The 24236-nt window shown below is 37.9% G+C and overlaps 1 protein-coding gene across 1 annotated transcript in view; it reads right to left on the bottom strand.

The window, feature by feature from the left end:
- The window catches only part of PKHD1L1 (PKHD1 like 1), a 154527-nt gene that overhangs the window by 54279 nt on the left and 76012 nt on the right, over positions 1–24236 (bottom strand). The window contains exons 39-52 of the mRNA XM_060035239.1: positions 22375–22623; positions 21511–21660; positions 19913–20087; positions 18802–18958; positions 17905–18061; positions 16115–16194; positions 15514–15643; positions 14367–14496; positions 10316–10557; positions 9086–9222; positions 6260–7289; positions 4731–4922; positions 1463–1614; positions 377–536 (exon numbers count right to left, since the gene is read on the bottom strand). Coding sequence (XP_059891222.1) covers positions 377–536; positions 1463–1614; positions 4731–4922; positions 6260–7289; positions 9086–9222; positions 10316–10557; positions 14367–14496; positions 15514–15643; positions 16115–16194; positions 17905–18061; positions 18802–18958; positions 19913–20087; positions 21511–21660; positions 22375–22623 — 3141 coding nt within the window. The remainder of the gene's footprint in view (positions 1–376; positions 537–1462; positions 1615–4730; positions 4923–6259; positions 7290–9085; positions 9223–10315; positions 10558–14366; positions 14497–15513; positions 15644–16114; positions 16195–17904; positions 18062–18801; positions 18959–19912; positions 20088–21510; positions 21661–22374; positions 22624–24236) is intronic.

Raw genomic sequence — 24236 nt, 5'->3', positions numbered from 1 at the left:
CTTGACAAAAACAAATATTTTAGAACTCGATTAAACTGTACTCTTAAATATTTTTATTTTCCAAAAATAATTAAATAATAAAAATGGAAACAAAATATATGACAGTTCATTGTACTCATTTCCTCTAATTTTGTGAAATAAATGTTGGGGCCAATTATGAGTGTTGGTGCTACCTCCAAACATAAAATGTAAGTTCTTAATTCAACTCAAGCCTCTTCCAGGGTGAATTTAGTCTCCATTCTTTAATTCAACAAACATTTATTGAATCCTGCTATATACAAGGCACTATATAACACATTTGCCCATTAAGCAATTTTTCTCCTCCTTTAGATGAAGCAATAGATAAAACAATCACTTTTGCCTATTGAATACATACCCAGGTAATATAGAGTACTAGTGTTTGCTTCAAGGTGCCAGTCTCCATTCTTGCTAGTATTCCAATTCAATGGATTTGAAGAGCCATTCCTCATATCAATGATATTAAACATATCAGCATTTTGAGTGAAGTTATGAGATATGATTACATAGTCTTGTTCCTATGAAAGTTTGCAAAAAAGTGACTTGTTTTATATGCTAATTTTGATGACATTAATTAATTAACCCCATATTAAAACTTAACTTTTGGTTTTAGTTTGGTTTTCATCTTGCATTTATATTTTGTTTATTAACGTTTTACCTGTCTATGGTAATAACGCTAACTCTATCACTAAGGCAATGAAAGTCTTTCTTTCTTTCCCTCTCTCTCTCTCTCTCTCTCTCTCTCTCTATATATATATATATATATACACGTACATATATATGTATACATTCAGAGAATATTTAATTTCTATAATGTTTCAAAACATTTGAAACAGTGCTAGGTATTGTTTTTTTTGCTGCCCATATATAGTACAAGTAGAAGAATATGAACAGGGATGAAAACACCCAATTCAGGTGACCCTTAGCAGTGAAGAGTGGAGATTGATTTCAGAGTAAGCCATACAGAGGACTTCCACTTCACCTAAAAATGTTTATTTCTTAAAAAAATCTGAAGTACATAGTCACAGAATGTTAGATTCAGATAGAGCTAGGTGGTGGGAATATAGGACTCGGCCTGTTATTTTCTGTATTTGCTATATTTCAGAATACAAATAATAAAGCCTTTAACTGGTGCCCAAAACATCATAAGCACTGAATAAATGTTAGTTATTATCATGGTAATAATAACAGGGCACAAGCTTAGTACTACAGGGATGTGGCAGAAAGATGGCTTACTTCTGATTCTGAAAGGAGGGTTTTTTTTTTTTTGGCTTGCTTCTGAGATTTAGGATGGGTATAAAAAGTGTGCAGACTTTACCAGGTCAATATGTGAGGCAAGGGCATTCTGGGCCTCACGGTTGGTGTAAGGATGAGTGTGTGGGCTGCTTTAGAGTAATATGTAATCAAAATTATTAGAAGATGGATTATGCAACTCTTTGCTTACCTTAAATCCATAGAATGTTGACGTATACGAAATGTTGGTTATGTGATCTACACTTTTAAAATACCAGTTAATGTGCTTTGCATTTGGAATCAGAGCCATCCATCCAGACATATGAGTCAGTCGTTTCTTCTGAAAGGGAACAATGCTTGTGCCTATAGAACATAAAACAAATCACAGTAATCTCTACATCTAGAAAATTCCTTCTCTTATGAACAAGTGCAAAGGTAAATATTACTCTAGTCTATGGAAGTCTCTAAAGAGGTCAGTATAGTATTTCATTACTTATGTTCTAAATGTCTTTGTTTACCTGAAGGCCCCACTGTTCAATATCACACTTAACTGAAACATAAAATGCTTTCTCACTTGGAATTCTGAATTGAGATGGAGCCTTTATTCCTTAGGGAAAAATAAAACTGAACTATGATGACAATAATGACCACTAAGACAAAAGTGCTTAAATATATCAATGCAATTTTTAAAATACATCGATCTAAAATATAATTCCATTTCTATTCTTTTAAGAACTTAATTCTTCAGAATCCTTGATCTGCAAAATATGCAAATATAAGTCCTGAACTTTATTAGATTCTCCTATATAGGTTGTATTAATCAAAATCAGCCTAGCAAGTATGAATACAAAGCTTTGATTCAGAGCCCTTAAGGAACTAGACTAAAGTAGACCTACCTCTAACACTGGCCATGATACCCTAAATTTTGTGAATGATGAACTTGGAACCTGAACTACCTGTAATGGGAAAAAAATTTAATTTGAGAGAATGCCTGACAACTTCAGTTGAAGATCTGAAAAGATCTCTCACAATATAAAGAAAAACATCTGTGATTAATGAATTAATTCTGTTCCTTCCTCTCCCTTCTCTCTTTCTTTTCATCTCTGATTGAATTTTATGTTAAATTTGCAACCTCTTCCCTTACAAAGTTAGGTGGAAGAAGCTAGGTGCAAGATTACAAAATAAACTGTCATTCTTTTCCTTTGGGGATAAGGCAAAACAAATTCCAATATAAAGGAGGAACACATTTTTTTTTTTCTTTTTTTGGGTTCGCGGGCCTCTCATTGTTGTGGCCTCTCCCGTTGCGGAGCACAGGCTCCGGACACGCAGGCTCAGTGGCCGTGGCTCACGTGCCCAGCCGCTCCGCGGCATGTGGGATCTTCCCTGACCGGGGCACGAACCCGTGTCCCCTGCATCGGCAGGCGGACTCTCAACCACTGCGCCACCAGGGAAGCCCAGGAACAAATTCTTTGGCTTATGAATTAGCATTAAGTTTTGAAAAGCCCATGACCAGAGGCACTAAAATCTCACAGTTTAAAAAGACCTGCTGAGTATGAGAAGAACCATGATAATTTGGATTATTCAGCAAATATCCACTCCTCTCCCCTCCTTGAGGGCAGGATAGAATTCCCTGCTCTGTGGATACTGGGTGACTTCTTTGGTCCCTCAGCTATTGGCAGAATTGACACTGCAAAGACTTAAAAGTGCTTGCTGGGTGAAACATGCCCTCTTGAGGCTCTGTCACTGCAATGCAAAGAGGCTCCCCCAGGAGAATAGTGGGTAGCATACTAAGGTGACCTTTGGCATATGCAGACGGAAAAGTTATATAGATCTTGTAGGACAGAAACCTAATTCAACTTACCCAAGTGGAAATCTGCTACCTCTTACCTATTTCCTAGATCCAAGCCAATTCACAGACTGGAAGCAGCTCCACTGAGTGGGAGAAATCTGTGGCCATGTATCAGGCTATTGCATACTAAGGAGAGGAAACTATCCAGACCTTCCAAGAGTTGTTAGCTTCTGGCTCTGAACTGATACTAACCCTCAGACACCCTAATGCCACCATGGTCTACCAGCTGGAGTGGCAGCTTATGGAGGCCAGGCCCTAGAATGAGTCTTTGCTCAGTCTCAGGCCTGGTCCACTGAGGCCACTGGCTCATCTTACGGTTATTCCTCCAGTTCCAAAATGTATAGTGGGAATAGGCATAGAACTTTGTTTGGAAGAAGGGCAGAAGTTGAAATTCTCACAAGAAATATCCTTCCAAGAGGATCTGATGACATGGAGTGGAATACCAAAACCCCAGCATGTCCTGATGGATTTGACCCAGCTATAATTTTAGCAGTTACAGTATGGCTGGTATAATTATGCTACACGTTTTCAAAATTCACTTGGCCTATATTGAGATACATAATTTTAGTTTCAAATTGCAAGGTTCTACCTTGTAAATATGATTAAATGTGGAAATTTGGGAACGCTGTCATCAAGAAGCTACATCATTTAGATTTATGCAGAAAATGTAGAAAACTATATTTGAGAATCATCTGATAGCAAATGTTTGGTTCATCAATGCCTTTCCTATTTTCCAAAATCTGCAGTCTGTCAGACAGTGATATGAGAGTGGATTAATTGTAGATAGATATTTTAACTAATAATTCATAGACAGATGATGGATGTGTGGATGAATGGATGGATGGAATGATATAAAGATCTGAGCCAATCAGGGCAGGCCAGGTCAGATGTGATGAGAATAGTTATACTTAGTAACTGGAAGAACTCCTAATGGAGGGAGGGAAAAATCACGCAGGAAGGACTGAGTGAACACTCGAGGAACCATGCTCCCCCACTCTGTTACGAAGATAAAAGAAAAGCAATTCTAAAATCTTGAGGGGGGAAAATGCAGATATTAACGCCACAGTGAAAAATCTGAGACGTGAGAATCTGGGTTACTACTATATCCCCATTTAACTTGCTTGTCTGGCTGGTGCATATGCCAGATGCATCATGAATAATGACAGTAAATTAATGCAATCTAGTCAGGCAATGATGTCAAGCCCATCTGGTGTTCCAGGTACATTAGCTTTACTGAAACAAATCAGTAAATCAACAGTCTCTGTGCAGCTACTGACCTAGCAGATGCTCCCCCCCATCCTATTTCAATCAGCAAAGATAATCAAAATAATTTGCTTTCAGTGGCAGAAAAAATGGTATATTTTTACTGTCTTGATCCTAAAGCTATGTCAACTTTCCTGCTGTCTGTCATAATATTGGCTGGAGGTTCCTTAATCAGCAGAATGTCATGCTGGTCCAGGCGTTTATTCAATACTCCTCACAAGCCCATTTGGGGATGTGATATTTGTTTCCTGCCTGGTTTCTGACTGATATAAATATTATGCTTTTCCCAGTGTTCTCAAGAAGATGATGATGAAAATTGAGGAAAACATATTTAAATGAGTGGTTTAAATGACTGTGTTCTACTTACCGAAGGAGTCTGAGAGAACCACATCCTTTTCAAGCAGAGACACCGGAGAAGGCTTGTTGAATGCCAGACGGTGGAAGCTGACCGAGGCGTCACAGACAGACCCAGGGAATCCTATGCTCCACTCGGCTTCTTGACTGCAGTGAGAAGGGTCCAGCAGTGAGCTGTGTGGGATGACGGTGTGTCCTTTGTGACCTAGGAAATGAACACAAACAGCTGACTTCCTATTTCATGTTAGAAAACTAAAAAGCTAAACTGTCTAAAACATACATTTACTATAACCCATAGTGCCACAAATACAATCTAAAAGTCTAGGTTCCTGGGGGTTTTTTGGCATGGGGTAAGGGGACCTCTACAAAGGCTTTGCAGTGGACTCCTGTCAGGGAGCTTATCATGGACGCAGCTGAAAAATGGGATCTGAAGCACCCGTGAGAGCCAAGGAAAGGGATGGGATGTGGGATAAGTAACTTGGTCAAGGACACACGGAAGGATGCAAATCCAGGCAGTCTGACCACAGAGCTTGTGCTCTCAACCAATGGACTGTCAACAAACTTAAGAATCTAAGCTGAATTAAGTAAGTGAATAAAGGTCACACAAAGCTCTGAATATTAGAACCATCTAAATGTTCTCCCTCTTAAAGCCACAGTTAGAACAGGAGACAAGTCAACAACTGTAGTTGAGAATTCAGTCTGTTTGAATATTGAGATGAACCTTCCATCTTTCAAAGGCTTTCAAATATCTGTAGCTTTACTTGTCAATTGTGTCTCTCTTATAAAGTATTATGCAGAATGATACACACACACACACACAGACACACTTCCTATCTGATTTTGCCAAGTCATTATCATTAAAATTTTATAAAAATGCTAAATTCTAGAAACCATGATTATTTACAAAAGGATTTGACTTACTCTGAACTTAAAATGGTAGAAAAGATTTAACCTACAAAGAATGTTGAATTTTGTACTACAGTTCCCATATTCTTTGAATCAATTCCAAATTCAGAATTTAGATTGGAAAGAAAAAGGCTAACAGCAGGCCTGTGACTTATTACTTCCCTCTAAGGTACTTGAGCAGGATACATCCAGTCTGTTGCTTATGTAAATAAACCTGGAATTTATACATTTATTGGGCATGACCGGCTGGAGAATCTGGGTAGTCATGTAAGCAGCTTCCTCTGCATAATTAACTGAGTACAAAATGGAGGCATTCTCAAATGAAATGGCTTCCTACTGTGATCAATATTCCATAAATATTGCTCAAAATTTGCTGTTAATTCAAAACCAAAGTGCAAATGCAGGAGAAAAGGGACATATTTGGAGGCTGCATCTGATCGTTTGAGACTTTGCTAGAAAAGGATATCTCATCTATGCCTAGTGTTGACCTATATCCTTAAGTCATTAGGAAAGTTCGGCACCAGTTAAGATCTGTGATTCATCTGAGTCTGCTTTGACAATTCAACTCTCTGTGTTAACACAAACAAAAAAATATATTTCCAAAGTATTTTATCAGAAATTAAAACATCACATTACCTGTAAGTGAACCATCAACATCAATCAGTACCGCTTCATGTTCCCATCGAAAGCCAGCCTTGTTTGTTGTGTGAGAATATTGGATGTCAATGAATTTTGCACTCCAGCCTCCACATCTCTCATTACAAACGCCAGTGATGGACGTCACTCCCAAAGCTGCACAGCTGGGACGGTCAAAGTTCATGAAGTGTACGGAAGATACAGTCAACCCTTCACTAAATGGGAGAACCAGGCCTTTCATTGTGCAAAATGCAGACCCCATTCCCAGTTCATCAACATGACCAACTATTTTGGCATTTTTAATCACTGCTCCAATGGCTTCACCCCATCCTCCAACATAAGGAGCCAGGATCCTCTTCGTTTCAATTCCAGCCTCATAATTATTGACCATCACGAAGTTATGAAACTGAAGTGCACCTCCATTGACCCATTCAGCTCCTTTTTGACAATTCCAAGTAGTGAGTGAATTAAATATTGCAGGCTCTGGCACTGAGGAAGTACAAGATCCTGTCTGCATGGGGAAATATTCCTCAAATATCCACAATCCAAACCAACCTTGAGAATGAACAGTGTTATTAAAGAATTCTCCAAGAGGAACTCTTTTTTGGCAAATGTTTCGGTCATAAGATGGCCCATCAGGGTGGTTGTTCATTCGGTACCAAAAGCCAAAGTGAGTGCCACCAGCAGCTGCATTGTGTCGTATGGTGTTGTTTGGATTGGTTACCCAAAATGCAGCTGGAGTCACGTCGTCATTCAGAAGACTAGTACTTTGCTGTACAAATACTGCCAAGTTGTATTGCAGGATATTGCCATGTTCAATACCATCTTCTATAAAAAATGCTCCCCCCCTGATATCGTATATAATATTCCTCTCAACCAGAAGGTGATGTGTGTTATGGATAGTGACAGCTCTGTTATAGGTCTGGTGAATTGCACAGCCTCTTACATAAGATTTAAACTGTAAATCTCCAAGCAGGTGCCAATGTATTGGATATCGCCCCAACCGGAATGCCTGTCCAGCATGGAATATCTGTCAAGCCCAGAAATCACAGCTATTTAGTGATACACACAGACTCAGACTTTGCCTGGCTCATACTTACTTGTTTCAAAATAATATCCACTTTTACATTAATTATTATTAATGCATTTATATCTCCCATATTATTCCTGTTTATCATTTAAAAATGTTGTCTGATCCCCAACCCACCTTGTTTTATTCAATCTATAACAGCCCATACTTGTTATCAAATGAATGAATGAACAAAACCCATCTTCGACTCTTCTGCTTTTCACCTTGCTGTTATGAAACTTTCGTGTTCAGCAAAATACCTCGTAAAAGACTTCTTTTTCTCCTTCACTTTGATTCTTTTTTAATAATAAGAAACATTTCTTGAATGTACAGAAGATGCCTCTGCGTGTGTGTGTGTGCGTGTGCATGTGCGTGTGTGTGTGTGTGTGTGTGTGTGGAATATGATCTCATAAGGTTTGGAAATAAATGGTAGGGCATTTATTTATTTTCATTCTTCATCTAAAAATAAAAATTAACTATTAATAATATTTATTATACAGATCGACACTGGCAACCTCACTCCATATCCAGATGTTACATGTGTGTAACATAACCTAGGAGAAGGTTTATTTTTTACACTATGCAGTCATTGACTCTGCCACCCTCACTGCAGATGAGTGAGCTCTTCCAAATTTAATGGATTTAAGGATTTTACTAACCTTCCTTCCCACCCTTCCTCCATTCCTTCCTTTTACTGAATACTTGATAGAAACTGTGCTAAACCCAGATTATATAGGCTGAATATGAATAAGATACAGAGGAGCTCCTGATCTCTTGGGCATAACTTGCATATTTATTCTTTCATTTATATATTTATTTGTTCAGTTAATAGTCAATTGAGAATCTGCTATAGGCTAAGTACTGTTCCAGCTACAGAGGAATCAGCAGAAAACCAGAAGGACAAAAATATCTGAACTAACTGAGTTTATGTTCTAGAGGAAGAGATAAAAAACAAATTAAAAATATATCAGGAGTTATGAGTTAATAAAGAAAAACAGGTGTTTGGGCAGCTATTTCAAATAAAAGTGGTGAGGAACATCCTCTCTGAAGAGATAACATTTGAGAAGAGACCTGACTGAAATGAGTGTGAACCATTTAAGTACCTGGTGGAGGAGCATTCCAAGCAGGATGAAGAGCAAGTGCAAAGAACCTGAGACAGGAGTGTGCCTGACATGGGCAAGAGACACAGGGAGGTCTATGTGGCCGGCATGGCAGGCGCCAAGGGTAGATCACACAAGATAGAGGCCAGCAGGGGGTCAGATCACGTGGATCCTTTGGACAAGGCTTGGACTTTTTGTTTTAGGTGTAATAGGAAGCCACTGAAGAGCTCTGAACAGTGTGTAGCAAGATCTGATTCACATTTAAAAATTGGACTTTGGCTGTCGTGTGGAGACTTCACTGCAGATAGGGTGAAAGCAGGAAGACCAGTTAGGAGAAAAGCACAGTAGACCAGGTGAGAGGTGATGGTGGCTTGGGTTAGGGACCAGGTGAAAAAGGTAGAAAAACAGTACATTCAGGATACAGTATTTTGTGGGCAGAGTGGATAGACCTTGTTAACGAATTTGATGTGGGGTGTGATAAAAACAGAGAAACAAAAATTTGGCATGATTATGTGAATGAATAATTGGATGTATTAAAATCATCTGTTTATGTCTCCTCTACCAGATTATAAGTAGCATCTGGCAAAAAGCAGGTGCTCAATTCACATTCATCGTATGGAAAACTTTGGACAAAGCGCTAACGATAATGCCTCTTACCTCTACGTATTCTATTCTTCCAGTTACCATGTTGGCACCAGGTATCGGAGCATGAAACATAATGCATCCACCAAACTGGTCACTTCCTATTTCTTCTCCAAACCTTCCTTGGAGACATGTCTGTGTAGCAAATTCACCTTTAAAAATATTTTTTAAGATATCATAAAGAAAAACCGTGTCAAAATCCTCTAATTATATAAAGACTGTTTCTCATACCTAATTATATCTTTTTATTCACATACAATTTTAACCTCACCCTGGAACATAATTATTTGCGTTCACATTATCTCCTCCTCTGCATAGTAAGGAAGGTAAGTGCCTTGTCTTGTTCACCTTTGCAACCCCTAAAGTACTCAGGTATTTTGTTTTATTATCGCTGAATTTATTTTCCCCAAGATTTGGGATTAACATAGCTAATACGATCTTACACTGGTACAAGATTAGAACATGCATTATCTCACTTAATTCTTATAACTATAGTAGGTTGGCAGAACAGGAAGTATTTTTATTTTAAACAGGATGAAACTAGGTTTCACAATGGACATTGTGAGACCACGCAGATGAAATGGAATCAGAACGCAGATCTTTTGACATTGATCAGTAAGCTTTGCCTTATGCTTCCCATCGAAGAAAAGGCTGTATCTAAGCTATATCAGCTATTATTCAAGTACTTATGGGATTGTAATGGTAGTAGTAATTACATAAAATATTTAAAAGAGACTTGTGAAATGCACTGTGCTTCTTAACTACACACATACATTTATATGGTTATACACAGTTTTATAAATACATATATATATATATATAATATATATGAGAACTGTGGTAAGTTAATTATAGCCACGGAACCAGTTCCAACTATTGACACCTGAGAAGAAGGGACACATGTCACTTCAGGACCAAAGTAACAAACTGCTGGTGCTTAACTCTCCAGCCTTCTCACCTCCTGTCTCAGAGATCATGGAAACCCATGTTGAGATTAAGTCTCCATCAGCCTAGACCCTGGAAAATAACAACGAGCAGAGCCCCCCTGTTGACCCATATTGGACACGTGTAGCATCAATGAGAAATAAACCTTTATCATTTTTAATCACTAAGATTTGGGGCTTATTTATTGCTAGAGCATAACCAAGTCCATTAGTTCTCAACAGGGGCTGATTTTGCACACAGGGAATATTTTTGCAGTGTCTATAAACATTTTAGGCGACACACTAAGGCTGCTAAGACTACCTGTGTCAAATCCATCAGGGCATGCTGGAATTTTGTCATTCCACTCCACGTTGTCAGATCCTCTTATTAAAATATTTCTTGTAAGAATTCCAATTTCTGCCCTTGCTTCAAACAGAGTTCCATCAGGGAGGGTGACAGTGATTCCTAAGTGTGTGTAATTCAGCGGATTAGTTAGCGTTATGTTCCTGCCACCAGCAGATACAGATGCAATGGTCCTTTTTTCATTCTCTTGTTGGCTGTGTCTGTAAAAATTTGAACCAAAAACTCTCAAAATTAATATAAATTAACATAACAGTGTTTTGCTGTATTTGTTTTATGCTATTCTGAACACTCATGTGTAAAACAGGAAAACTTTTTATGTCATACAATATTCTGAAGAGGAATTCCAAGACGGTATTTTACTCTTTCTTAGAGTAACTGAATAAATTTTACAGATGCATTTCAATTAAATAAATATTTTCCAAGTGCTATACTTGTTCACAGAACTGGACTAATTCTATAAAGTATTCAAAAGTACTATTCATTTATAACTTTGAGGATCACACTCAGTGGCTGTCAATCAGGGATGCTTTCATCCCTCCAGGGGACATTTGGTAATGCCTGGACACATTTTCGGTTGTCGCAACTTGTTGGGGGTGCTATGTTGCTACTAGAAGGTAGTGGCCAAGAATGTACCCAAATGTCCTATGATACACAACAAAGAATTATCTGGTCCAAAATGTCAATAGTGCTGAGACTGAGAAACCCTTACAGAGGGAATCCATTGGAGGTTCCTGAGCAGGGAAAAGAAACGACTGAGGTGAGCTCAAGAGTTCTCATTTCTACCCATTCCTTCAACACATACCAAGTTCCAGCAGAAGGACTGGCCAAATCTATAATATACACATTCATGTACTGAGTCCTTCCAACAAAGACTTATCGAGTGTCCATCCTGTTTTCTAGGCACAGAGCAAAGTATTGGGGATACCAAGCAGAAAGTGCCCCTGACTTCAGAGACATGTGTTTCTATGGCTGATTGTGTATTATCTACTAAAGCGTGATTGGTGCTGTTGACAGAGGTGCCCTTAGAGGAGTTACCTCTGTATCTTCCTGACATTCCTTTTTGATTCCTCTCTCCCTTGGCAAATCTTTTTCCTCCTTTAACTACCAGTTTAAATAACAATGTCGCATGTGAAACACGTTGAAAGGCACCTCTCTCACCTTTCCCAACTCTTCTTCTGGACTCCCAGTAAGCTCTGCGTGAGGCCCCATCAGCACTCACGGTCACCACACTGCAGTCTTACCACCCATTTACTTCTCTGTCCTTCCCATACCTGATTTAACACCCGTTAAATCATTCTGTATGCTGAGCACTTGGTCCAGTACGTGTCACAATTCAATCACAGTTTTTCCCTGACTGAATAAATCAATGCAGAATGAATTCCTGAGGTAAGAAGGTAGAGGAATGGAGCCCAAATAGGAAGATGATGGAATATTCCAGAGTGAGGGGCTGAGAGTCTAAATTAAACTGAGTGCATGGAAAGCTGGTGGAAGAGGCATTTCAAGGGAAGGACCAAGAGAACCTGGTGATGTGCAGGAAGCAAAGAATGATGATAGTCAGAAGGTCACTAGGAAAGTTTTTATGAGGATCAAAATTAGACTGTAGGATTTAAAGGGAAAACATGGATAGCGAGAATGAAATGGAAGAAATGGGCATAATATTTAAGCAGTTCAATAATTTACAGAGAGAAAGAGGGAGAGAAGCTACAAGAGACAGGAGACCAAAGTTATTATTTTTTTTCCAAGATGGTGGGTGGATGGGGAAACCCATAATTCCAAAAGACCCAGGGAAGGAATTGTAGGGTGAGAGGGCAGGGGGAGGTGAAGATTAAGGATGCTTGAGAGAGGGTGTATCAATAGTACAAGATCCCTCAGGTGATTTGGACTGGCCTCTCCTGAATTCTCTTGAATTCAGATGAACAGAGATTTCTTTAGAAAAGAAGGTTCCAGGGACTTCCCTCATGGTGCAGTGGTTTAGAATCTGCCTGCCAGTGCAGGGGACATGGGTCGATCCCTGGTCCGGGAAGATCCCACATGGTGTGGAGCAACTAAGCCCGTGCACCTCAACTACTGAGCCGGAGCTCTAGAGCCCGTGAGCGACAACTACTGAGCCCACGTGCCACAACTACTGAAGCCCGCGTGCCTAGAGCCCGTGCTCCACAACAAGAGAAGCCACTACAATGAGAAACCCATGCACCACAATGAAGAGTAGCCCCCCTCACTGCAACTAGAGAAAGCCCGCATGCAGCAACGAAGACCCAATGCACCCAAAAAAACAAAAACAAAACAGAAAAAACAAAAGAAGGTTATAAAAAAGCATTTTTATATGTTATATGCACCTAAATGCACCTTTTCTTCCTTTGTAATAATATCTAACACTTATCTAGCACTAAGTTTGAGTCAAGTTCTGCTCTGTTTTACACATATTAACTCACTTAGTCCTTACAGTAATTCTGAGATACATACTAACAGCATTCCAATTTTAGAGAAGCACAGAGAGGTGAAATAACATGACCTCAGGCCTAGTAAGTGGTATTGCCGGGGGTTGGACCCAGGCAGACTGACTTTAGAAGTAGTACTCTTTTCGTTTTTTGGGGTTTTTTTTTTTTGTGGTACGCGGGCCTCTCACTGTTGTGGCCTCTCCCGTTGCGGAGCACAGGCTCCGGAGGCGCAGGCTCAGCGGCCATGGCTCACGGGCCCAGCCGCTCTGTGGCATGTGAGATCTTCCCGGACCGGGGCACGAACCCGTGTCCCCTGCATCAGCCGGCGGACTCTCAACCACTGCGCCACCAGGGAAGTCCCTAGAAGTAGTATTCTTAACCACCTGCATTACAAACTCTGAAATGGGACTTATGAATTAAATAGTGAACAATGAGTTAGATTTGATGGGAAACTCCTCAATTCTTGTTTCTTAAAATGAAATATCCCTAAACTAAGTTCTAAACTTACTCTTTTAATTCATCCAGAAAAGCTATAAATGAGGACTTTCTATTCTATTTGTAAGCCCTGTCATTTTGCTGCTTTTTAATTTTGCCATTATACAATTCCAAGGGCAGAGAAAAAAAGGGCACTTATAAAGCTAAGTATATATTTAACACTTCCTAATGTCTGCAGGTCTATTTTTAACTTGGAAAATGACAAACCCAAAACGCCACCTTGAATTCTAATTCTATACTGAGTCACGACCTTAACATAATTTAGCTGTTTCTTGTCATAAATTACTATTTGTTCCCTGATCAGCATCGACTATATCCAATTTTGCTATTGCTTATAATTTGAACAATAAAGCAAAAATAAGGCTCCTCTTGCTTCCTCTCCCCACCAGTATTCTTGGTGTAGCTGTGTTAGTTTTGTTCGTTTTATTTCTTATTTGCTAAAATATATAATTAAACAAATTAAGGGTCATAAGCAGCCTCGATTGTAAAATGTCAGACGTGTAAAAGGTCACGTTAATCATCACTCATACTATAATTTCCTTCCTCCCTTTTATTCAATCATTACTAACAATTTTGCTCCATGGGAGCCACTGCCAAGACTGTAAGATGAGAAAGAGTTCACTAGCTTCCTTCAAACGTGTCATTTGGTGGCGCCAAACAAAGAAGCTCATTTACATGTTTGCATGCGTTGATGCACTTAGCTAAAGCTCTCACTCAGAGGTTTTCAACTGACTTAATAGCAGAATGCTTTTGTCAAACGAAATCTTACATGGGAACTTAACCGTGAAAATGACTAAAATCTTTTATTAGTATATATTCATACTTTTTCTCATGGTAAATTCAGTCAGTGGAAACTCAACACACTGGGGGTCAACCCAATGTTAATATTTGTCAAATACATATTTGGCTGTTCACGCTTCTTTATTCTAGGTTTCAAATTTAAATTAAATAGTTGTGGACCTTCTGAATCATCCCTTGTTTACATAGTTTAAAAAAGTCTCTATTCTAAAAAAAAAAAAAAAAAAAAAAAAAAGTCTATTCTGAATCAAAATTAGCGGGTCCAGAAGACATCATACCTGTGTCCTGTGCTTGCAATTACAATCTCATCTCCTGGTTTCCATGTTACTGCTTCGTGTAAAATCAAAGTCCTTTCCCCTGCCTTTGCAGTATGAGCCAAATGAGTCCAAATCACAGGAACAGGCAGACCTGGAGCCAACATACAAACCGAGAATTTCCTCAGATGTGTTTTCTTGGATATTGAGAGTTTCATGCATTTTAATCTTTGCCTGGATTGAATCAATTTTGAGAAAGTTCATTTTACCTTAGCATCTTATACCTTTCTCAAAAAAGAAACATTTAGAGTGCTTGCTTTATAAAAGTAATAATCAGGTTTGTAATAACATGTATAGGTCTATACGTTTTTAAAAAATCCTTCTGCAATGACATATCCCATTTATGATAATCTTTAAATGAACTCAATATAAATTGTGTGATACTACTGTTAAAATGGGCAGAGGCCTATTATCTTTGTCATTGTTGATAGGAATTGCTTAAATTGATAATCTGGAGACAAATGAAATGTATAAATTTCTGAAAATTCTATTAGTGTATAGATTTAGCATAATGTAGGACATTTATGATCATAGTGGGTTATCATCCTTATATACTCTAAACTTATAAAAGAGGTAGATTATTGCAATATAGAAGACTTCATATAAAAAGGATTCACACCATGCTTCCTTTAAATAATGCTACACTGATACCTCAAACATGATCATTATCATTTTTATTTGCTGATAATTTTCCACAGTACATATAGTTATAGAACAGTGCAAATATAAATTTATAGTTATATTTTAGAAAGAGCCCATTTTAAAATACAAATATAAGAAGTTATAATTTCTGCTTCTAGACTTAATGCCTTTTTGTTTAGATAGATGAATAAAGAAAACAATCAGTATGAACTGTTTCAAGTGCTAAATTAGGCAAAGGATGTGAAGGAAGGGCGTCCTAGGAGTGACCTTGGTTGTGAGTCTTGGTGGTCTGTAGGGGTTGACCTAATCTGGATAAAGGAGGGAAGAGATAAAGAGGGGTAAAGAGGGAACACGTAAAGACAGGAGAAGTTTGGCAAGGTTTCATTTAAAGAGAGTTATCAGGAGGATTATCTCTGGCTTCCTGGCTAGTCTCTCCTGGACCAGTTCCTTGAATCCTTTTGGCCCGTACCATGCAGATCCAGGATTCCCTCCCGCACAGCCAGCGTCTTGGCGCCATATACCGGGAGCTCAGGAGATCGCAGGTGCCCATGCAAGGTAATGACCGCCTTGTGTTGAAATGGGGAGGCTTCCGTCCCAATCTGCAAGGGATTTCACAAGCATCATTTAGAAAGTAAAACTCATTATCCACAACTCTAATCATTCAAAAGGAAATTCTTTTCTTTTCTCCCCTCTCTTTTGAGAATCAACTGTTCCATTCTCAGTATCTTTCCTCCAAAAGATAAACCTTACATTTTCCAGTCAGCTAAATATACGATGCCAGACCTTTGGAAAGTATACTGATTGACTTTAGCCACATCTCAGAGCTAATTTTTTTTTCTGCTCTATTTACAATTCTGCTCTATGAAAATATGCTTTATCTTCCCATTAAAAGCACAAAAGTATTCTAGGGAACTTTTAAAATCCAGAAAAAAGATTTTATGCTAAGAACAGAGACCTACACAAAGATAAACTAGTGAGAGTTTAGCGTAATTAACTGTCCATTTACACATAATATTTTAAAAAGAAATGGAGAGGTTAGCAATGAATACAGATCAAGTTCTCTCGTATACCTGAAGAACGCCTCCATCTGTAATTAGAATATTTTCTGCCTGAAGTTCAATGTCAGCTTCATCAAATATTAGAGTTCCACCTAAAAACCATACAATTTTGAAATATATCACAAGGAATAGTCTTATTAAAAGCTATTTCTTAAATTATACACTAAAATTTAACTTCTTATTCCTATCTGCTGTCACTATGCATGTCACTTTACTTCAGCTCTTTGGCAACATGAAGTATAAAAACTTCAGACAAGGGCTTCCCTGGTGGCGCAGTGGTTGAGAGTCCGCCTGCCGATGCAGGGGACACGGGTTCGTGCCCCGGTCCTGGAGGATCCCACATGCCGTGGAGCAGCTGGGCCCGTGAGCCATGGCCGCTGAGCCTGCGCGTCCGGAGCCTGTGCTCCACAACGGGAGAGGCCACAGCAGTGAGAGGCCCGCATACCGCAAAAAAAAAACAACAACAACTTCAGACAAGACCCAAGGAGCTGCTAGGAAATCAAACCCCAGGGCAGATTATTCCCCCTTGATCATTTGTTATTTTAAATGTTATTAAATAATGCAGCTACATGAATTCTAGTTCTACAAACACAGGACCTCAAAATATAAATTAAGAACCAAAAATTAAAATAAAAGAAAAACACTTTTCATAAACTATTGTAATGCCAACATTAGGTCTGAACTTTTATCCACTAATTTGCACTAGCAACAGCTATAGCCTGATTAGCATTATTAAAGAATGTGCTGAGATACATTTTTTAAGAGACTGATGTAAATTTGTGGACAGTGAAACTTTACCTGTCCAAAGGTTCAGCAGTTAATAACTTCAAATAACTGAAACACTGCTGTCGTCCCAGAAGTTAAAACAAAAACAAAGCGCAAAGGCCTATGAACAGCTAAAACCATTATGGCAAAGTTTATATACTAAAGCCTCAAGTGTTTTACTCTCGCCAATTATTGTTTCTTTTACACACAATTGTCACAGTTCTGGTTATTTAGCTTGCTGTATTAAAAATAGGATATTAAGAAGCAGAGAGAACTTCGTGTAACAGTTGAAAGCAGGTTCACAGGCAAAGGTTAAATCACAACCTGGCATCCAAGAGGAGTCAGGGGGGTCATTAGTATAGAATTTAACAAACCTCTATGATTTTTATAACCCCTAGGACCCACTATACTAGTGTTTTTCTAAATGGGAAATACCTTGTTACTGTTGTAATCCACTCCATGTTCATTGGCATATACATACACACACACACACACACACACACACACACACACGGTTATTGAAACAAAAGTTTCATGAAACACTTGACTTTAAAAGACGCTTACCCATATAAAAGATGCAGTACACTCAGATATTTTCTTTTTTTTTTTTTTTTGCGGTACACGGGTCTCTCACTGCTGCGGCCTCTCCCGTTGTGGAGAAACAGGCTCTGGACGCGCAGTCTCAGCGGCCATGGCCCACGGGCCCAGCCGCTCCGCAGCATGTGGGATCTTCTCGGACTGGGGCACGAACCCGTGTCCCCTGCATCGGCAGGCAGACTCTCAACCACTGCGCCACCAGGGAAGCCCCCACTCAGATATTTTCTATTCTATTTCATTAAAAGATTCTGGTTGCAACACAATAAAAAAAATCATAACCACAAATGGATTATAATACTCAATTTAAAGAACTCAGTACTAAACTCTGTATTCAAAACCTGATACAACTATGGATGTTCATAATCATGAATTTTGATTAAATTAACTTCACAGAACCATTTCACAGGCAGAGTCTAATAAACAGATTTTCAGAAATTTACCCTGAATAAGCAACATTTTCAGGATAGGAGTATTCTGATCCAGCAAAATTGTCTGTCCTTTTGTAATAACAACTAGTGAGCCTTCCTCTGGGGGCGATGCTCCTCCCCACGAGAAGTTGGAGGACCAAGCATCAACATATAGAAAGTCAGCATTATCCTGTAATAGAAATGAGAGACTTTTAAATTTAGAGGTTTTATCACAATTCTTCATTTAATTCCTCAAAATGAAGAAATCTAAAACAATGAACATTTTCATTAAGTATAACCTACTTTAAATATGTTAGAGCTGCCTGTTGATTAATTTCACAATAATAAAAAACTAAAAAAGCTATTACCAATTACCCTGCAATCCAGAATAATTAGAAATCTGAAATAATAAAATTTTAGTAGCAAGCAAAAAAAAATAACCTACCTTAAATTTATTATAGTCACATCTTAGTTATTTTTTGGAGACATTAACAAAGTAAAAGGTCCATTAATGGGACTTCTCTGGTGGCGCAGTGGTTAAGGATCCGCCTGCCAATGCAGGGGACACGGGTTCAATCTCTGAACCAGGAAGATCCCACATGGCGTGGAGCAACTAAGCCCGTGCACCACAACTACTGAGCCTGAGCTCTAAAGCCCACGAGCCACAACTACTGAGCCCACGTGCCACAACTACTGAAGCCCACGTGCCTAGAGCCTGTGCTCCACAACAAGAGAAGTCACCACAATAAGAAGCCCGCGTGCCACAACGAAGAGTAGCCCCCGCCTGCCACAACTAGAGAAAGCCCATGCGCAGCAACAAAGACCCAACACAGCCAAAAAAAACCCCAGCAACTCCATTACCAATTACTTCACCTCCCATAAGGCTAGTTTTTCTATTGCTGAGACTACTCTATCCAACAGCACTGTTACCAGTTTGGCCATGCCGATGCTTCTGATGTTGACATGCACTGGAGCCCACCCTGAAGGAGTGTGGGCGTTTGTCATGCAGATGATATATGTCTTGTTGGAATACTCAATATCACATTTGGCTTCAGCTATGGTAACAAGAACATCCTGTATATTTTCACTGTAAAGTAAAAAAAAGAAAACAAAACATTGGTGTTTTTCTCAAATGTCTAGGTCCCATTGTCAAACCCTATTATTCATATGCATTATTGTAAAACTAATGATCTTACCTATGAGCTATCAAAGTGCAGACTGACACTTTTTTTCAGTAGCAAAACTTCAAAATATTCGTTGAGAAAAAAGTAAACAAAGCGATTAAGAGGTCAGGAAATAAAACTGTACAAACTAGCAAGTACTGCAGTGCTGGAGAAAAACTGCTTGGGTTCAAATTATTGAGAAAGTCTACATTGGTCTCCAAACAGCCACCTATGTAAGACACTTTCAGCGATTATCTTGCCTATGTGACATTTTTTGTCACATTCACAGACTTTGGAATTTAATCTCCATGTAAAAATGCAAGTCCAAGGTAGTTACAGGTACTTGAGGAATTAACATTGCCCGCTATGATTTAAATGATCTGGGGTTTTGAAGTCAAACTTAATGTACTTGAAGGATGATGATAGGGCAGTACATAAAATTTGAGCCAAAATAATGAATATGCTTATGAAGAAGGAACCTAAACAGTTACAGTGAAATGGATGAAGAGATGTTTCATTGAGCCAATGAAGCAGATGATGGTTGGAGATGAGATTCTGAGGAAAGCATTAACAGTAAGGTGACTTATACTTGTGATGTTACTTACTAAGATCTGGGGAAAGTTATTTAGCCTCTCTAATTTTAGTCTTCTAGCCATAAAATGGTATTAAACAATACCTAAGAAGGTAAGGCAGGAAGTTTCTACGGGGTAAAAAGGTTCCTGACACAGAGTATGTAGTCAGTAAATGTAGTGTGGCTTTTGAGCAGGTGGGTAGACTTTACATGACTATATTCAAACACTGTCCTGGCACACGAGAAAGCAGGCATAACGGCTGGAGCCAGAAAGATTCACCGATGTATATGCGCGTGAAGACAGTACCTGAAGCCTGATCCCAGGACTGTAAGTCTGGTGCCCCCTGCTGTACTGCCTCTCCTGGGAGCTATTTCAGTGATGAGTGGAGTCATTGACATGGTGTATATAAAAGGAGCCGGGGACTGAGATGAATTCTTCCCATTGACCACACTCACTTCACAGGCTTGCTTGGGTCCCCAGCCTATGATAAGAGGAATCAAACTGAGTTCGATTCTGCCATTAGGCCCTTATTCACGTCCAAAACCCCCAAATATTTTTAATAACATCTTCCTTTTCCCAAAGTCACTTTCACAGGCTCTATGTGAAGTAATAAAGATCTCTAGCAATAGTCAAACACATCACAAAATTCACGCACATTATCAACAGGGGAAAAACCCTTAGATCCTCCCTCAGAGCCTCTTATTGTAGACAATTCTACAAACCTGCCTGTTTGGTTTTCCAGTGCTAGAGGATTCAACACAGCAAATTAGAGAGGACGGAAGGAAGAACGGCTAATAGCAAGCACGCTGACAGCTGAAAGCGAGGTAACAGACAGAAAAGCTACAAAAACTCAATACAAAAACGCTGAAAAAAGAAGCGGAGCTACTGTTAAGGTAAACAAACCTTGACAAATCTTTATAGCATTACTGCATTAAAAAAAAATCAGAATACAAACTCTGATGTTGAAATGATAAGTAAGCCCAGTCACAAAAGTGTTACATTTTCTTCAGTATTCTTTAAGAAGTCAGAAGAAGCAAAAATGTTTAGAAAAGCTTCATCACATTTTGTTAATGTTTTAAAAAATGTTTGTCCATAAACCATATCCTTTATTCATCTATATTATTCTCTTTAGTTCTTCTTAAATTTTGTTAGATAATGAAAATCTGCTGTGTACTTAAAATACCAGATACTTAAACTTCACAGTAACCCACTGAACTAGGGTTAATATTGTCTCCATTCAATAGATGGACAAACTGAAACAGAGAGGAGTTAAGTTACTTAGCTGAGGTGACAGTTAGTGGCAAAACAAATTCAGGGGCTCCTTAGAGCCCAGGCTTTTAACCACTAAGTAAAAATAAATAAGAGTAATAATAATAGCAAATCACATATCATGTTTCAGATACCATTCTATCCACTTCACATACATTAACTTATCAAACCTCACAATAAGTAGGCTAATGTGATCATTTTCATTTTACAGAAGAGGAAACAAAGACACAGAGAGCTTGAATAACTTGCCCAAAGACACAGCTTGCGTTTGAATCTTGGCAACGAAATTACCAGAGTTCACCCTCATAACCATTATGCTATCCCCCCTTTAAGGGAAAGTTAATACTCCAATAGGAACTAAAAACATGTTCTCCGTTTGGCATGCTCTTTATGTGATAAATTGAAAAACTGCAGTTTACTAAAAACAATTCAGTTTAACCCAAATGTCATGAATCTTGGAAAATATTTTAAGCCTAGAAAACAAAATTCTGAAGCAATTGCTTAAAATCAGGAAATTCATAAAGGTGATTCAATTGCCCCAAATGAACACAAAAAATTGAAAAAAGAAATTCAGACTGATCTCTATAAAATTAAACAGTTCTCAAAGACTTCCATTCTTTCTTCTGACTACTTACCATTACTAGGTGGAACTTCACATAATAATGTTGTGCGATTAGATTTCAGTCTGTCGACTGCACATTTGGAGCTACAAACTAATACAACTGAATTCTGTGGATTAAACCCAGTGCCTGTCACAGTCATGGTTTGACCACCACCGAAGCTCCCTAGTGAAGACATATAAAAGGGAAAGACAAAGTTAATGAAAAGAAAACCTCCTCTGTACATATATTTAACTTTATTTTAACACCTGAAATGGAAGCAAGTTTCATTAAATGAAAAGATTTACAGAACTGAAATTATTTATATTATATTATATTATATTATATTAGTGCAACAGAATCTCTTTTGATTGTAGTTTTTTAAAACCTTCACTGAGTAAATGTCACATCTGGTCATTTATTTAAACTACTTCTAGGAACTAAAATTTTATTTAAAAGAAATGTCACAAAGAATTTGAGTAGTCAAAACACAAATGTAAAGTTACCATTTTAGTTAAAAGCACATTGGTTATGCTTAAGGTTTTTAACCACTAACATAATTTTCAAACAGAAAAAAAATACTTATTTAGATAGACATAATTACAGGCCAGTGATATCTAAACATGATTTAAAAACAATTTCCAAATAAAACCTGGACATTTTCAATAATATTAAATTTTAGATAAATTATATAGCACAAGAGAAATATAGGCATTAAACAAATATTTTGAAATGATTGATACCCTTGCATGCTTATTAATTTGATGCATAAACAAAAATATGTTAGTGTGTTATAGGAACTACACATTTTAGCAGGGTTTGAAGAATATGTTTCTTTCTAAATAAGTGTTTACTGAAACAATATAAAATATTTCTAGGTTCTGGTACATTCATGCCTACCTTGGCTTGGATGAATATTGTGAATAGTAAGTGGGTACTCAAAGACGACTGTGGACACAGCAGAGCCTTTTGTCCTATGATGCATCGTAACAGGAAAAGTGCCACCAGCATGATCTCCAGCAATGCATTGCAATACAGTATCATTGACCATGGTCACATTACACTGAATGTTATTTATCATCACTGAAATTTCCAAGATATCAATACCAAAATTTGACCCATTGATCTGAATTTCAGTCCCTGGAGGACCTTAAAAACAAAAAGCAAACCATATAAATATAAATATATACCTAAATTCCAATACTTGCACATGCATTTAAAGATATACCCATGCACTTACATAAACAAAATAATATCCAGTATTTTAAAACTAATATAAATACCAACAGTACATGTCCTGTCATATACATTTTGGCTATAATTTCATTGCAGCCTATGGTATCTTGATTATAAGATATTTATCTCAATGTTCATTATTTTCTAGCACATCGGTCCATTCTACAGATGAAAGTTGTAAGTTACTAATAATTCAGGCTAATGGAAAAGAGAGAAGATCTAGAATGTCTGGAGAATGAATGAATGCCTGAGCAGTGGGTGGTGGGTTAGAGCATATTTAGGGATGAGGTTTACTTTTTAAAACTTTTGGTACTTTCCTGATATTTGCAACTCTTCTGATGAATGGACTATTTTTCTTAATTCAAATATTTTCAATATATATGACTTGATAAACAAATTATGACATATAAATAATTAGGTATAAGATAGTAAATACAGAAACAAGGAATTAATTTAAAGACTTATAGATGAATGTTGATGTTAATGCCTTGAACAAATGTACATAGAATAAAGTATCTCAATCCTTCTGTTCCCTTCCTTCCTTCTTTTGACAAAAAGCATTGAGGGCATTACACACATGGAATTTTTCACAGGGCATCCAAACACAGACCTACGTACCTAAATAGTAAGTGAATAGTTATTAATCAACATAACTTGTTACAAATGCAGAGTCACCACGTATTAGTTTGCTTTTAATTCAAGTAGTAACAGTAAAAATAACTACATAATTGACCATAGTAAGTGTCACTGAAATGTAAGTTGCCATTTTAAAGACCATAGATATTGAGATCTTTCATGTTATGAATAGTTTTAAGATACAAGATTAAAAAATGTTTTCAGGTCTGAAGTTTTTAATCTTCTCTGGTATTTTCACCTTTCATATGGAAGTGTTCTAAGTGTGATGTATACCTTGCCTCTTCAGTAAATAAAATATTGGGTGGGCCAAAAGGTTTGAACGTTTTTTTCCGTAAGATGGCTCTAGTAGCACTTAGTTGTCTTTAATTTCATTTGAAACAATTTTGTTAGACTGTATGTGACAGCTGTCATATCAGCGTGCATTTTAAAAAAGACATCAAAATTGGTGAATTTTTGTGTAGCCATTTTAATATTGAAGATGGAAGAAAAAAAGCAACATTTTTGGCATATTATACTTTATTATTTCAAGAAAGGTAAAAATGCCAACTGAAACGCAAAAAAAAGATTTGTGCAGTGTATGGAGAATGTGCTGTGACTGATCAAATATGTCAAAAGTGGTTTGCGAAGATTCGTGTTGGAGCTTTCTCTCTGGACAATGCTCCGTGGTCGGGGAGACCAGTTGAAGTTGATAGTGATCAAATTGAGACATTAATTGAGAACAACATTATACCATCCAGGAGACAGCCGACATACTCAAAATATCCAAATCAAGTGTTGAAAATCATTTGCACCAGCTTGGTTATGTTCATCGCTTTGATGTTTGGGTTCCACTTAAGCGAAAAAAACCTTTTTGACCATATTTGCACATGCAGCTGTCTACTGAAACGTCA

The sequence above is a fragment of the Delphinus delphis genome, chromosome 17 (genome assembly GCF_949987515.2).
Source record: "Delphinus delphis chromosome 17, mDelDel1.2, whole genome shotgun sequence".
NCBI classification, from domain to species: domain Eukaryota; kingdom Metazoa; phylum Chordata; class Mammalia; order Artiodactyla; family Delphinidae; genus Delphinus; species Delphinus delphis.
The sequence above is the reverse complement of the archived record's forward strand: the minus strand, read 5'-3'. Positions and strand labels throughout refer to the sequence as shown.